We start from the raw sequence: 17,140 nt of genomic DNA on the forward strand, positions 1-17,140 counted from the left end.
TGAGTATATTGTTAATTCAAACAATATTTAGCGTTATTACAAGACGGAATATTTGTTTTATACGTGTAGTGTATAGGGCAAGCCTGATTTTTCCGAAGATATTACAATTACCTTATAGTTAAAATTGTATGACTTCATTTATTTTGTTGGCAATATTTTTTTAGTAAGCGGATAATATTTTAGAAATGCATATGAAGGAAAATGTATTTTGAAAAAGGATACTACTATGCCAAAAAAAGCTGCTTTAGAGATCATCGCAGATGGAAAGGGCGTAGCGCTGTTTCCTAGCCACAGTGTGACCACCTCTAAAGTTAGATCTTTTGATGAAATGCACTCAACATATTTCCGCCATAAATCTTCGTGACTGTTATGCATTCCAGCTCATTGGTTTTAATAACAAATTGCCAGGTGGCTTGGATAAATAAACACTGCCATCTAACGGGGGACTTTGATATGAGGAAGAAAGTTAGGAAGTTATAAAAAAAAAAAAAACCATACACCCCTTTGTATACTATAAAAAAAAAAAAATTAAAAAAAAAAAATTAAAACAACAGTTAAGATTTATATTTCAAATTTAATGGTACAGTGATACAAACATCTGCCCATGAAACATATTTTAAAATCCAAACAATGCTTTCCAGTTGACACAATCACCTAATGTCACCAAATAAAACTTTCTCCATACACGTGATTTGCTAAAAATCAAATGTGCTTTTGTTCAGTGATGCGCATGTCCTCAGCTCCCTTTGACAAAATGTTATGCTATAGCTTTATTTTCTCCAACACCGTGTTGGCAAATGTGCACATTACTGCATTAAAGATTAAAAACAAATGAAAAGCTTCAGAGTCACATCACAACATAGCTATTTCAAATCCAGTCTTTTTGTTTTAAAAAGGATGGAAAATAGTCGTTACAAAAGCAACCTGTACAAATGACTTTTCTGTACAAAAGCTTGTAAAATGTTGTGTGGTGCAAATGAATGCAAGGTATTCAAAAACTGGCGAGAAAAATATTCCAATAATTGCGCTATGGGCAAAAATGCCATTTTAACAATGTAGCAGCTCTTGTATTATTTTAACAGCTAAAACAGATTGAGGAATATTTAGGAGCATACATAAATAACATTGAAAAGAAAAGATGAAAAACTTGGCAGAAATGTTGCCCCCCCCCAACACAGCATTGGCAGTAGAAAAATAAAAAAAAAACTCCATAGAAACTGTGAACAGAGAGAGAAAAAAATAACTATGATGCATGTCTTATTCCGTTAAAATTATATATAAGTAGTCCAACAATGATCACTGGAGGAAAATTTGGATGAAGTGAGGTATTAGCTCTGTATTCTCTTGTCCGCGTGCAGTCCTACTGAAAGAACTTGAGTGCGGCAACAAGGAAGAACTTCTCTAGAAAGATCTCAGAATCGAGAACAGCGATGTGGGCAGCTCGACCGATGAGAGAATTGGCTGTGTTGGGAAGCGCATGGATGACATCATATCGGACGAGGTTGCAGTCTTTGCTCTGAAGTACTGGCAGTAGCAGATTTTCAATCATTTCAGCATACACGGGTCCTGGTGATGCCATGTAGGAAAGACTTTTGTCATTTAATAGAATTGAGGGGTTCAGAAATGGTCAGAGAAAAATCTAACCCTGTCCTTAAAATGCAAGAGTAAAACAGTCTGTTCAAAGTACAAAAAATTAAGCGCAGCATTGAATTGGCTTTAAACTTCTCAGAGCTCTCCATACAGCTTATGCAGCTGACTTCAATTTAAAATATGTAAAAAAGGCTGGATTGAATGATGACAAAAACATTGACCACGAGCAACAGAACATGGAAGCGTACCACTTTGTTTGTCCTTTAATGCAGTTTTGCACATCTCTATTCGAGCTGAATGATAAGGGACGTAGCGGTCCTGCAGAGAACCCACCAGAACCACATTCTTGAAAAACTGCAAACCTAAAGACAAAAAAATCAAAAAAATCAGTGGAGACATTTCATATGGTGGTACTTGTAACTCAAAAGCAACATGATCAAACAATAAAGCAAAGAAAGGAACCACAAACCAGATTTCTTGCTGAGCTTATAGAGAAACGTCTGTCGAGGATCTGAGTGATCACGGCAAGTCAGCTGCAGCAATGATCCTGATTTCTTCCACTTCTGCATAAACCAAAGGCCTGAAAGCAACAAGTCATTTAACGTCTTTCTGTATACTATCAATCAATCAATTATTTCAATCACTGAAATGACCTGAAACCGACCTGTGTTGACCAATGCTGAACTGTTGTACAGCGTGCCCAAATGAGGACCAGAAAGGGAAAGGAAGGTGTGTAACCTACTCAGGTAACATTTAAACCTGGGTCTGGTCAGTACAGAGCGAACTATCAGGTTCCCCAGCGAGTGACCCACAAAACTGTAAAAAACAAACAAACAAGAATAAAAGGAAACGATGTTAACATAATAGCAGACATCAGTCCAGAATACCAGAATATAAATTGAAAAACCTAAAGTAAAAATAAATAAATAAATTATATATATATATATATATATATATATATATATATATATATATATATATATATATATATATATATATATATATATATATATATATATTATATATATATATATAGCAGGCATCAGTCTCCTGAGCGTACCAGAATATAAATGGACAAACATAAAGTAAAAAAAAAAAATTATATATATATATATATATATATATATATATATATATATATATATATATATATATATATATATATATATATATATTCACAGTGATCTTTGCTACTTCACGCCTCGCCTATCACGCCCTCATTGTTGCATTTTTTGGGGGGAGAAAAAAAAAATTATATTGCGGAGAGACATGCCAGGCAAATTATCTATAAATGCACTGGTCACTGGCACTCCTTGGAAGTCGAACTACTATTTAAAAAAAATAATAATAATAAAAAAAAAAGTATATATATATATATATATATATATATATATATATATATATATATATATATATATATATATATATATATATATATACACACACACACACACACACACACACGTGGACAAAATTGTTGATACCCCTCAGTTAAAGAAGGAAAAACCCATAATTCTCACTGAAATCACTTGAAACTTACAAAAGTAACAATAAATAAAAATTTATTGAAAATTAAATAATCAAAATCAGCCATCACTTTTGAATTGTTGATTAAGTTACGAGCGTAGCCGCTGAACGGATTAAGTTCGTAACACGGGGGCCCACTGTGTATATATATACTCTGTATATATATATATATATACTCTGTATATATATATATATATATATATATATATATATATATAAATATATATATATATATATATATATATATATATACTCTGTATATATATATATATATATATATATATATATATATATATATATATATATATATACACACACACACACACACACACACATACATACACACACACACACACACACATGGAAGAATATTGTCTGACCGGGGAAAAGCCGCACCAACTTTATACAAAGTATAAAGTGCTGCAAAATGCGTGCCGGCGAGATTCAATTCTCGCCTGACAGATGCTGCACTATCGGTATCTTGGCAGAGTAACTTCAGTTCAACAGCTGTGACAAAATGAAGTAAATGCTGCACGTACCAGTTATCCCAAGTTCCCCTCCACCATTCTAAAAGCTAAGTGAGTGCTCTTGCATGGCTCTGTTTTTGTCTTGAAAACTCAGCTGGCTGTGTTGGATAACTCTGGATGACCTCAAACCGGCCACCATGATATTTTGACTGTGAAGTCCATACTTGCTTTGAGTGATTCTGGTACTTTTAGCAGCCTTCCATCAGCAGCAGAGTGAAAAGACACTGAGTTTTTCACCCAATTCCTAATATATACCTTTCTGGCTGTCAAAAGAAATTTGATTGGCAAAAATTGGAATAAATTGGGTTTTAAATGACCAAAAATTACATTTTGACTTCTAAGCCCATACTCATTTAAAGTGATTCTGGTACTTTTGTGCTGTTTTTTTCTTACAAAAAACCTGCAAGATGTTGTTACCGGCCTGTTGTTGTAGTATGTGCTTCGTTGTAAGGGGGGATTGTGTAAGATTGTGTCTTATAGTATACTTAATAAATTTACATAGTCTATTACACCTAAATATAGAAAAGTCAAGTTTAGCAAATTCTTGATGTTGGTGTTGCTGGTGAAATGGGGCTACATAATGGATAATAATGATGAGAATCCACAAATGACAAACTCCCTACAAATTTAACACAGTGCACTTACCTTATTTTTGAAAGAGTGAGGTTGTAAATCTGTATATACTGGACTATTTCATCCAACAGCCTGTCTGTCATTGACTCAAAGTCAGCAAATGTATCATTCTTGGTGGAAAACAAAAGTAAAAAAAAAAAAAAAGGTTTAGATTCCTTTATGCTGGCTGTTCATACATAAAAAACTGCAGACCATAACAACATTTATGAAAGATCACCTGGTTTCTCTCTGACATAAGGAAGTCTATACGAGCACCGGGGAGACCAAGCTCCAGGTAAGTCTTCACTAGTCTCAGGTCTGCACTGTTGCCTGTAGCAAAGTAGGGAATATCAACACGTGTAGTGTAGGATAATCAAAATATAAAATGCTAAGAAGAATTAGGTGCCTTACCATCCAGGCCATGCACGCAAATGATAAGGTGAATGCCCTCGTCACAGCTTTCTTCTTCCTCCAAGCTGAAATAGGGTACTGTGGATGCCAGCTGTGGTACTTCACTGTACAAGATGCCAGGGAGCTTCAATTGCTTCATGTCTTCCTTAGCCTTGATGAACCTACATTATTAGATTTTAAGCGGTGAGTGTTAGATTAAAATGCAAGCATAACCCCAATTTTAGGATTTAAGATTACAACTCACTCTTTCATCTGTGGTGCAGGTACACATTCATACCACTTTAGATTACAAGACATGGAGGTTGAGGGATGACGTCTCCTTGTGCTCTGTCCAGTACTACCCGAGGTGACGCTGGAGCAGACTGGAGCTTTGGATAAATCTTGCTTTTCATGGATGTGGCCAATGCCAAGGTGTTCAAACAGAAGTTGTGTCTCCTGACCAGCTATGCCATCAACATTGCTTTGCTCCTCATCGGCAACACCGTTGACAAAGGCGTAGCCATCTCCTTCCTCGTAGTAGCCATTCTCGATCATTTCATGCTCGCCATCCTCATCATCCTCTTCAACTTGAGATCCGGTTTGAATTCCCAGAGTAATAGCGGAGGTTTCTACCGGACTGATCTCGGATACATCTGTGCTGGAAGTGGAGCCAAAATAATTCTCTACCATGCCATGTTTGACTAGGTCAGTGCTGCTAGTGGCAGAGTTACTAGATTGACAAGCGGTTTGGGGTTCACTACGAGACTCTTTGAAAGCCTCAGGACCAGACGCCTCCTCTAGCCTCACCTCTGGATTACCAATGATGTTTGGTTCTTTTTCCAACCCAGATTTGACTAATAGGGAATCTACCGTTGCAGAATCTGAGGGACAAACTGCATTTACGGCAGCTTTGTTTTTGAGTTCCCCAGAAAACACAACGCTCTGCTCCTGGACCACTATACTTGACCTCCTGCAAAATACATCAGCTCCACTTGAACATTCACCTTCATCATCTGAGGGCAAAGAGTTGATAGAAGTAAGCGACGACTGAACCCCTCTGGCAGTATGAGTATCTTCTGGGTGGAGAAACTCTGCTGCCTCACAGGGCTCTTGCACTACACTTGGCTGTTCAGACATGAGAGCAGAACTCACTGTTGTCGTCTCTGACTGTTGGCCAGCCATAGTTGACTCAACTAAACTGAAACCTGGAAAGGTCTGTGACCCTGAAACAAGTTGCACTGCAGAAGAGCTGGTCTCACTCTCAATACCAGAGTCTGAGAGGCGGGAGGAGGCACTCGGGGCTGCTCCATCGGGCAGCCTGATACAATCGCTCTTTACCTGTACAGAGACTAGACAGGAATGCTGGCTTTGTTGTGTGGTCTCCACCACAGGCTGACTGGAGTAACATTCTGTCTGGGAAATTTCTGGAATATTATTGTTAATAGCGCCATCAGTCCGACACGGCCTAATAACTGTAATTTCCCCATCTTCCTTTTTGAGACTTGGTTTAACGTCAATGTGTTTAGGTCGGGCAGAACCCTGCATCAGCTTTTGGTTACTATGATCGACTTGGTAATCTTTGTTCAAAGGTTGTTGGCACACAGGGACAGTTCCAGTGCCTGCCTGATGACAAGCAGCAGTATAAGTTTTATTGTCATCAGAGACGGAATCAATCACACTCTTTCCAGAGTGTGATGACAAGGCACCGGGGTCGGGGACAGAATTATCACTAGTTCTTAAACAACCAATAGAGTCCAGCTGCAAGGCATCTTGGTCCTCATCTGAGTTCAGGGGAGCCTCCCCTTCCTTATACTTGGTGCTAGGATCAGCAAAAGGAGCTTTAAGGTTTTTATATCCCACTAGAACCACGGAGTCCTTGGATCCATGTCTGATCAGCTTCTTGGGATTCTCAGTCTTTGAATTTCTCTTCAGTTTGACAGATTTTCCTTTACATTTTGGAGGTGGCTCAAAGTTTTCAGCCCAGGTTTTAGTCACAGGAGCACACCGAGAATCAGGGGGTAAAAGACTGAGCACCCCACCGCAGTCCTTAGAACTAGATTTATCTGATTTACTTGGCACTGACGTAGAACGTGTGTTGTGCATGCCCAGCCAGGGTCCATCACGATCTTCGTGATTAATTCAGGATGATCATGGACAAAGACAGAAACAAAATATCTGGCATAAAACTATTATATGATCTTCATAAAAGTATATTCAACCCATTTATTTTGTTACCAACCTTCAGTGATAGAATCTAAGTACCGATCCTCAAAAATGATTGGAAGAGAGCTGATGTCACCGTCCAAATCTACACATTCCACTGGAAGTGGAGGCAGAGATAGAAAGTAGCTGGAACTTTTGATGGCATTTGTCATCTGCTGGTGACTGTGAGCACTGATAGAAGCAGGAAAAATACAAAATAAATCTCACTTCATTTTACCATTTACCCACAGTAAAATGGTCACTGTCAATTGCGACATACTATAGCTCCTGATATGCCAAAGCAGACTGTCTTGGATGTTCGAGACAGAAGAAAGCCTCTGCAAATCGCCTCACCTGAAATAACAACCAGTACAAGGTCGAGATTGGGTTTGCGTCTTCTACTACAAAGTGTAGTTTTATGAGACAGAAATGATCGTTGTTCCAGGATTACTGGGGCATATTTTAAGAACTTAAGAAGTTTCGACTCACTCTTAATGTGTGGTGTTCTACAGCGAGAAGTGCAGCAATCTGCTCCTGTAGGGAGACAATCTCCAAAAATTGTCCCCAGAGAGCCATCAACAGTGAGCAGAGCTGGGCTAGATTCATGTTCACCAGTTCTGCCAACTCATCAGGACACTCTGCTTTTTGCTAAACGTTGTTGAAAAAAACAAACAAACAAAAAACAAAACAGTAGCACAAGGTTCTGGTGAGCATAAAGCAGCATAAAGCGCAGAAAAGCAACTGATTCACAATCTTATAATGAAAGACACATACTCCACTGATATTGTTACTTGGAAAAAACAAAAACAAAAAAACAAACAATTTGATTAAATGCTTGTACATATTTAAAATAATAACAAAAACATAAATAACCTAGAACATGAAAATTAATTTGATGACATTCCAGTCTGATATCTAGGTTTTACAATATATCTAGGTTTTACAATATATTAGGAATAAGCACATGTATCTATCACTGTTACTCAACAGATCTTACCTTCACTTGTTCGCATAACTCAGCTAGACGGGCATCCAAGTCAAGTTTTTCTGAAAAGACAGGGAAACAGTGTTTCTTGTGTGATTTACTTAATTGAACAAATGACTACAAGAATATTTCTGAGGAGGACTGAACAAGAGTGCAGTGTTAGAAAGACTGATGAGTACAAAGTATTTACTTTTCGAGGATGATAAGATCAGAGAAAGCGTAAGGCAGTTACAGAAGTCAGTTGCTAATACCAAGGCATTGAAAGTGTGTAACAGAGGCAGTAGGAAAAAGACGGCAGCAGCCGAGGTGTATCTGCTCAATACATTGTGGCAATCGGAGTGCGCCTTTTTTATACAAGAAGATGACTAGAGTGAAGAGGAAAAAAAAGAGAAAGGCAGGTTGATTCGAAGTATGGGAAGGGGCAGGACATACCTATGTAGACGTGCCTTTGACTTCGGGGATATGGTCTTCTTAGTACTCGCTCATATAGGACTTGCATGCTGGGCTTGGCTAGTAAGATTGCACATATAGGCATGTTTAACCTTTTTATTGATTTATCCAATTTGGATGGTTTAGTATCTGTGCACTAGTGCTGGTTATTTTTGGAAAGCCATTAATTACCATAACGGTGAGTTGCACCTGGGTGTTTTAACTGTTTGTATTTGGTATACTGTGTTATGCGATGTATTCATTGCATTGAACACCCCTTGATGGTTGATAATGCAACATTTTCATTCATATTAAATGACACAAGAATAATGAAATACATCTTAACACCAATGCTGAAGACAACACAGAAAAAAGCACCATCTAGCTAAATGTATAGTATGCAGCAAGTATTGAACGCACTCCATGTACAGTTGTACAGTGAATAACACGCATGTTGTATACCTAGCTCCATACGATGAGAGGATGGAAGGTCCTTGGTGACATTGGTGAAGTAGTCAAACAGGCCTTGGTAGGCAAGCAGGAGACTGGAGCACATATTATGGTGGAGGCTGAGGGCATGCTGCACACAGTGGTCCGATACCAGGAATGACCTGCCCTGAGGTATTAAAAAGGGCAAACATTGAAGAGGATTTTTTTTGTGTGCAAAACTCTATTAAAAGAAGATGCCCCAGTGTTCCCACTTTGTAAAAATAAAGGTTTCCTGTTAAAGGCACTGTGTAAGATTTAGACTGTTTTTCCTTTGAAAAGGAATAAATGATTATACATTTCAAAAACTTGCAAATAAATGTGTTCTTAATGCCCAACAGTATGTTTTAAATATAATCGTAGGTCTAGTTATCATTAAATGATATTACATGGGGGGTGGCACTCCTCCGGAGGCTGCCATGTCTGTTCTTGCTACGGACAATGGTAAATGCAACACTTCCTGCTTGCTGTCTGTAATGAAAAACGGTCTAAATCTCATACATTACCTGAATGTAAGTTAAAAAAAAAAAAAAACTTACATCTGGTGACACCTGCTTGACATAACTACTGCCAAACACCACATTCTCTAAAGGTGGGATAACTGAGTCCTTGCTCTGTGCTGGAGCATTGCGATTCAGCCATGTTGTCTTCACTGGCCGAGGAAAACTAGGAAGCAGAATACATGTGCACAGTAAAATACAGTGAAATGTGTTCATTTGCAGCGACAAATATGACAGTTTTTGTGTTGCAATATAAAGGAAATTACAAATAAAGCTTGACAAAATGACTGATAGTCATAATTGTTGCTATTTTACCTTATAAGTGGTTGATGTAGTGCCACAAGGGAGGCGTGAATAACAACTGACATGACAGAAAGGTGGAAGTAGTCAAACATGACATTAATGTGCTGGTGGATGCCTCGCTGAAGGCTAAAGTGCAAACGAAGTGTGCGGCTGCTGATATTCTGTAAAGAGCTTGGGTCATCTGGCCTATATATGTAAAACAAAGAAAACAAATACAATTCATTTTCTTATTCATGCTCAAATAGGAACATAAACTACTATTTTGAGAACATTACTAGGTGAGAAACTCATCAACACTTACGTGTAATCACCATCGGTGAAATACAAATCTAACTGGAGTTGGAAATCCAAATCAGTGAGAGACTCTTCCACCTGTTTAAGACAATGTTTAGAGAACAAAGCCTCAGATCAGTGTGAAGAAACAATGGTGCTGCATTATTGATGGGTTTCTACGGAAGAGACATTGCACTTATGCATTTGGAGGCCTACAGAAACTACAGCTATTTGCGCACTAGTAATTTGGGCACATCTATTTGCAGCCTATTCGTGCAAGTTCATGTCAAATACCTTGGCTACCCAGATTATTTCTGTTTGTGGAGACAAAAGTGTATTCTTAAAATATCAAAACATTTTGACAGAGATCTACACTGAGAGAAATACATATATCAAATATACTTGCATACTTATGTTAATGGGTTATGTAAGTGTACATTGTGTGCCTATAATGTGTCCACAAAATCATGTTTGTTTAACTAGTTAACAAAACATTACACCTTCTTCTCATCCAGAAGCATCATGACTTTGAAGATGAGAACGTCGTTGACAGCAACCTCTTCATTCTTGTACAGAATCTGAAACGTTTTGCTGGAGATGACATCATCTTGGACAGAAGCAGGAAATGCAAGGTCAGAGCCTAGACAAAGAAGACAATTATTATTGTTTGCATTAAACACAAGTACATAGAATCCTGTGCATGAAACAATTTTAACGCAATCACAAATGTAAAGTATTTACCAGTTGGGTGAAGAAGACTGGCTTCAATTTTGTGCGGCACCCGAGGTGGAATCTTCAGACATGCACGAATCTGGTAGAACCTGAATATTTGAACGTTAAAAAAAGAAAGAAAGAAAAAAAAAACCTGTTACAAAATAACATAGTGTGTCGTACTGTGGTGGTCTCCAGTGTCAACAGTACAGGAATATACTATTACCCAGCTTCATTTGTAAAATGACACTAAACCCTTCCTGAATATCTAATGAGCACTTTTTTTGTGCAGTCACTCATGTAGTACAGCTGAACGCTTCCAAATATCAATGAGCCGAGGTAGCATTTCGTTGAACCTTAGAGAAGCATTAAAACAATGCTTGCTGAAGGCCGCTCGAAAATATACACCAAATGTCCTCCTTAAATTTCATTTAAAATGATAGCTTTTATCAGTCTTTGCAACTTTATCCATCCATCCATTTTCTATAGCTGCTTATCCTCACTAGGGTCGTTGACTTGCTGGGGCCTATCCCAGCTGTCTAAGGGGAGTAGACGGGGGACACCCTGAACTTGTTGCCAGCCAACTGCAGGGCACACAGGGACAAACAACCATTCAATCACTTCTAAGGGTGATTTAGAGTGTCCAAAACACCAACCACGCATGTTTTGTGAGGAAACCGGAGTGCATGGGGGAAACTCGGGCGGGCTTGGGGAGAACAAGCAAAGTCCACAGAGGAAGGCCTGAGCGGGCTGGAACTGAACTCAGGACTCTGAACAGTGAGACGGAGATGCTAAACACTCTTCTACCCACGTTATTCACTACTATTTTCGAATACTGGTTGGTTTCTTTCTTTCTAAAAAAGTCAACATGGAAAGGAAATGTCGGCTACAACACGCTCAAAGATCATCACAGCCACCATCTTCATAATTAATTCATTTATTCATCATTTCTGCATTAATTTTACAACAGTCTTCACATGAAGCCTGTGGTTAGTGCTTAACAAAACATGTCATTACTGGACACTGTGTCCATAGAAACTTTTATAAACAATGTCCACAACAAAGATAGGTTGAAAAGTACTTTCATAACTCGCTATATCATAAAGTACTGTGCAAGTAAACATGATATTCCTTACCATGTGTTAACCGAATCCATCAAAGATAATAATGATTGCTTGAAACGTGTATAATTCATTTTGGTTTGTCTTTCGTAACACGCTCCCAACCAAAATACCATTTTCCACTGCACAGTGTCTTTATTGTAATGGCAAGATTTAATGCAACAATTAGTGGTGCCAAACACAAGGCCAGAGGGCCAGAACAGGCAAAGTCATTTTATGAGGCTTGCAAAAGCTTGCAACAATTTTCTTTTGACTGTTCAAAACTTTTGATTGAAAAAATAGAATATACAGGAGCAGGGTAAGGAACAAGATCTGGAGCTGCCTTAAGCATTCTTGACACACCTAATCCATAAACAAACAGTACAGTTTAGCTTCTATCAAATGCACATCGCAGCAGTTAGCTCTTGAATCTCTTGGGCAACACGAAACACACCAAGTTCAGTTACTATACCGAATGTGTAATGAACCAGTGTGACTTCTGGCAACCTTTAGATCCTTGGTTATTACACAGATATAATTGACCCCATGCATTACTACAAAGGTGCAGTTTCACTTGATCAAGTAGAAAAGTGTTTTGTTTTGTTTTTTTGTGACGGTAACCATAGTCTAATAATCATAACCGTAAAACAATAAACTGAACCTAATGTGGAACTTTTTGTCACAGTTAATTATAGTTAAAAAATGTCTACATAATTGTTTTGTGTGAGAGTTTCCACTGGATTTAAAAATATATCTTGGAGAAAGCATTAGTGGATTGCCACTGCATGGAACACGTGTCAAAAGAGCAAATAAACGTATGTTGTCAAACGGTGTTGTTGTGACAATGACTAACTCAAAGGGATGGGAAGAGACACAAATCTTGGTAGAGAAAATGTATCACGAGATCAAGTCCACAAGAACGAGATGAGAGTTTTGCCAAATTTGTAGTATAGAATAATATAAATTGTTATCTTGTTTTCAAAATATTTTACCAAGCAATTTGCAAGAAAATTAACAATCAAGCATGCAAATGTAAACATAAACAAGAGAGTCAATTTTGTTACAGGTTCAATTTTTCAGCCACAGCAAAGAAGTTTACATATTGCATGCAGCTCATGCTAGCTGTGGTGGTTGGAGTAATTTTGCAGAGTTTACAAATTGCCTTTGTCATATCTGGCAATATTCTATCATCTTTTCTTCAATTAGATAACTGAAATATCACCACAGGTGACTCAAAAGTAATCACAGCACCTTGCATTTCTCATGTAGGGTTGCAGATATTGAGACGAGGTATTACATTTTTTGTTTTGTTTTGTTTTATTTTGGTGAAAAAGAAATGACCTGTTAAATGTGAATGACCAACTTTCATTATGTTGTTGTTTTTTTTTTTTTTCTTAATTATACTTGATAGTTTAAACAACTTTCTCTCATTTTACATTTTGGTCATTAGAAAAAGTGACGTCCAGAACCACCGAACACATGTTTGAGTTAGAGTGGTTTGCTAAAAAGTGATCAGTAAGAATGGCAAACGTGTCATGCTATCATCATCAAAGTGTGCAAAAGTCATTTACATCAATTTAGCTGCCTCTGAATAGTAATCTGACCGCCTTCGGGGGAACTCGGGTCTTGCTAGCTTGCAGCTAACTTATGCTAGGCACTGCGATTAACGTTGACAACAGCAACACTATGCATTCATTATCTTAACTGCTTATACTTATGAGGGAAGCGGGGCAACAGGTACCGTACATTAAAATGCTTATGCTTAAGTTGTCTCATAGCATCAGGAATTGGCAACTGAGTGTGATAAAAAGATGTGGTTTTAATTGGACTCACTGTGGGTGAACAGTTGGTGCAGTAGAAAGAGTGACGTTAATCATTGTCATATGCTTCAGGAAAAAACTTCAAAATAAAAATATTTCAAGATAATTGCTTTCATACATTATTTGGTATGCGAAGGTTTATTCTAAAGTGTTTGCTGGCCTCACCACATTTGGTGCTGTGTTTTACTGCCATACACAGTAGAACACTAGCATCAAAAAATAAATGTAAATAAAAATAAATAGATCTCATGCAGTGCAGAGACGGGAAATCCCACGTCATTCTAGTCATATGAGATCTCGTCCCATCCCGACTAACTCACCCTCTTTGGAACAGGTCCACATTGTAAAACTTGTGGAGCTCCACAGAGAACTCTACCGTGGCCTGGACTTCAGTCATCGTGGTCTCTACACACTGAGATGCCTTACATCACCTGGGACACGCACGGCAGCCTGCTAAGGAAAACAGAGACCAGGGCTATCACATTCTATCAATATGTGTTTAAAAATGAGAATTTACTGGTCAAGCTTTTTAGGGTGATTTTGGTACACTTTTGTCATGCAACTTAAAAACAAATATAGCTTTTTTAAATTTTTTGACTCAAATTATTTTCCATGATATGGGCTGTCTACTAAAATCACTAACAGTCTAGTCTAGTCGTTAGTAAAAAAAAACATGATATAACTCACAATTTGCTTTATATTTTTGTGCTTTTTTAAAAAAGAAACGTTGGCTATTATTTTAGGAAGGTGATGATACATTACTCACAGTTTTATTTTTGCTTAGTAATTGGTCGGTTCGTTGAGTATTTTCCGTTATCCAATAACATTTAGAATGGATTTCTTACAGATCTGATCGGCTGGAGGGGATAGTCAGTAACATTGCATTTATTCAACATCCGTGATGGGTTGTAATGTCATAGCTTGCATTACATCATTAACTGGGTCTGCCAACTACAGCAATGTGAACATGATTTGACTCCATTCACTCCAGGAGTATTCTAGCTGCCATTGTTAACAATCTAAGGTTTCATTTGGGATAACTTATACATTAAGTTTGGCTATTTGTGGGACCCAATTAGCTAAAAAATAACGGGGTCGACAGTACAGTATATAAACAAGCTGTTTGAATGGTTTGGATGAATTGCTCCGTATTCTGATTGGAGAGGAGAATGTTTTTGATTGGATCGATTGTTTTTTTTTTTTTTTTAACTGATTGGTCGATAACCGGCCCCAAAATTCTGATTGTATAAAATAAAGAGAAAACACACACACACAATCTATGAATGACATAGAGTACTATTTTCTCTATTTTCAAGATCAAATGCATAGGTTTGCTCACACCTTGATTTTTGTTAACGTGGGAAAAACAAAACGAAACAAAACAATTAAACACTGAAGAACAATGAATCGCTTTAATTCAATGCGATTCAGATCAGTGCGGCAGTATAAATAGATGTGTTCAGCTTGTGTTATATTTAAATGATACCCTGCACGAAAGTGGGACGATTAGCGAAAATAGCACCACTTAAGTGAAGTTCAACATTTAGCTTAGTTCTTTAAAAGGACTAAATCAGACTTTAGTTATTTTCTTAATGTAAAGAAAACATCAAGATTAGGGCCTTGAACGGCATCGTAAAGTGAGGGTACATCATTTGGCACTATTTAAGTAGAGAAGTGTTAGGAGCACAGAATTGTCAGACTAATACTCTCAGCAATGGTGTCTTGCTGCTGTTTCGAGTGGGGAGTGAATCTTGGTTAAGGATTCGCTCGAGGGCCCAAAATATGTCAAGTAGGGTCAACAAACCATCTCACAACAGTGAGCTCAAATGTCAAACCGCCGACCCTAGTGTAAGAATCGCTATATCGGACAACATTGCACTGGCTAGTGGTAATGTAGATGCTAGCATGCTAACATTTAGCTACAGAGAAGCAAACAACTCCAACTCACCATCGCACTGGCTAGCTAACATTAACTAGCTAGCAAACGTAGTCCTCTTGTAGTAAATGTATTTTCTCGCCCACGTCCTTGCGGAAAAAAATATCCTAATAGCTCAATGACTCGTCCAGCCTCTGAAAATCCGCAGAGGATGGTCGCTCATCAAATGACAGTCTGGCCATTTAGTCTTTAGAATGTGAGAATTCCGAGCACAATCTGAGCGGCTGACAGCAGCGTAGCTAAAGCAGACCATTTACGAGCGTGCGTTAATGCGCACACACAGCAGAGGCGCAGTTGGCGCTGCATTAGAGTTTACACGACACTACGGTACAATACTTCCTCTCAACTCTGCTTCATGGCTCCAGACTGCCCCTGAATGGTGGCATTTTGCTTCTCATATTCAAAATAGGGCAAGAAATTTCTCATCTAATCGCGTCTGTGCAAGAGACAAATTAGCTGTTTTTTTTTTTTTTTTTGTAATTCCGATTTTTGGATTGTTTTTTTCGTTGTGCTTCACACTAGCCCATTTATTTAGATAGTGCGAGTGAAAATGAGCGACGTGTTATTTACTCGCGAAGTCGACTCAGTGTGCGCCTTTAAATTACCTGCTCATTCTGCATTTAATTGCATATAGAAATCATAATAACAACAATAACAATAATAATATTAACAATAATAATGATCATATCAATAATGATAATAATTACTACGAGTCAAAAGTTTGGAAACACCCTCCAATTCCGCATGCTAAGCAAAAGACTTTTTCTGCCTGCCTTTTACGTACTTTCTGTGTAACCATAAATACAATGCATTGATCAACTATTTTACAACAAAAACGTACAGAACTTTGATTAACCAAAAAGAGATCATCTTAAATTACATTCTAAATATAGCTCAACAAACGTGAAGCAAAACACCAAGAATATTTGCCTGATTGATGCCTTACCGTGCATATGTTATTCCCGCAGTAGACTGGTCACTTTAAATATACACGTTTTGGCTCCCACAACGGGAAAACCTGCTGAGAATGTTAAGTTTGTATGGTGGAATTGCAATAAAAGAGTCAGTAACGTCTCACAGCGCCTTCTGAAATTTTCTCGTCTTGAATGACACAACACACAAGATTAATCTATGCCAGAGTGCACTAAAATTTGGGCGAAGTCAAAAAAGTCAGCTTGAAACCAAACGGTATTGATATTGTATTATGTAGTTCACACACGTTCATGTTGGTTTTCTTTTTGAGATATACTGTATTTTACTGTACACACTTTGCTGCTTTAGTGTCACCCCATAATATTTCTTTGACAAAATCCCTTCTCAGTGTAGGTGCATCACATTGCCGGGCTAAATAATAACATGGACATAATGTAAATGGATTAATGTGCTTGCACATCCTCTGCCTATTTGTTGCCACAAAATGGAGATTACATGTAAATTTACTGTACCAGCTGACTGCTGGTTACAAATATGAATCATTCATTGTTTGTGTTTTTTTGACACATTAACAGTGGTCTAGTTTGAAACATTTTATATCCCCTCTGTACATGCTGCTGCACTCACATTATGTGTATTTTATGACTCATCTCTTATTGGTTTCCACCCTGAGACAAAACCTGTTTTGTTTTAATTAATGTATTATAATATTTAGCAAATAAAGCATGCAGGACGGGACACACGCATAGTGAAAAAGATAAGAAAAGTTTAGCAACAAACATTGTCAGACCCATATCAGAATGCTATCAATACGAT

At 37.8% G+C, this 17,140-nt stretch overlaps 1 protein-coding gene across 4 annotated transcripts; it reads right to left on the reverse strand.

Annotated features, from left to right (window-relative positions):
- Window positions 1–554: 554 nt before the first annotated feature.
- fam135a (family with sequence similarity 135 member A) lies at window positions 555–15,647 on the reverse strand. Of its 4 annotated transcripts, none has more exons than XM_088422045.1 (21): window positions 15,404–15,647; window positions 13,776–13,905; window positions 10,566–10,645; window positions 10,325–10,464; window positions 9,853–9,923; window positions 9,564–9,737; window positions 9,288–9,414; window positions 8,725–8,878; window positions 8,266–8,343; window positions 7,846–7,895; window positions 7,338–7,496; window positions 7,129–7,202; window positions 6,886–7,040; window positions 4,912–6,772; window positions 4,668–4,828; window positions 4,495–4,586; window positions 4,290–4,387; window positions 2,255–2,406; window positions 2,060–2,170; window positions 1,839–1,952; window positions 555–1,566 (listed from the first exon to the last, which is right to left on the reverse strand). In XM_088422045.1, the coding sequence occupies exons 2-21, from the start codon at window positions 13,850–13,852 to the stop codon at window positions 1,361–1,363; spliced, it is 4,134 nt and encodes a 1,377-aa protein (XP_088278171.1). In that variant the 5' UTR covers window positions 13,853–13,905; window positions 15,404–15,647; the 3' UTR covers window positions 555–1,360. The 4 variants fall into 4 exon arrangements, with proteins under 4 accessions (XP_088278171.1, XP_088278170.1, XP_088278173.1 ...); XM_088422044.1 differs by having other exon boundaries at window positions 13,776–13,908; XM_088422047.1 differs by lacking the exon at window positions 8,266–8,343 and having other exon boundaries at window positions 13,776–13,908.
- Window positions 15,648–17,140: the final 1,493 nt, after the last annotated feature.

This window comes from Hippichthys cyanospilos, chromosome 8, assembly GCF_059441005.1.
Source record: "Hippichthys cyanospilos isolate Australia breed blue-spotted pipefish chromosome 8, RoL_Hcya_1.0, whole genome shotgun sequence".
Lineage (NCBI taxonomy): Eukaryota > Metazoa > Chordata > Actinopteri > Syngnathiformes > Syngnathidae > Hippichthys > Hippichthys cyanospilos.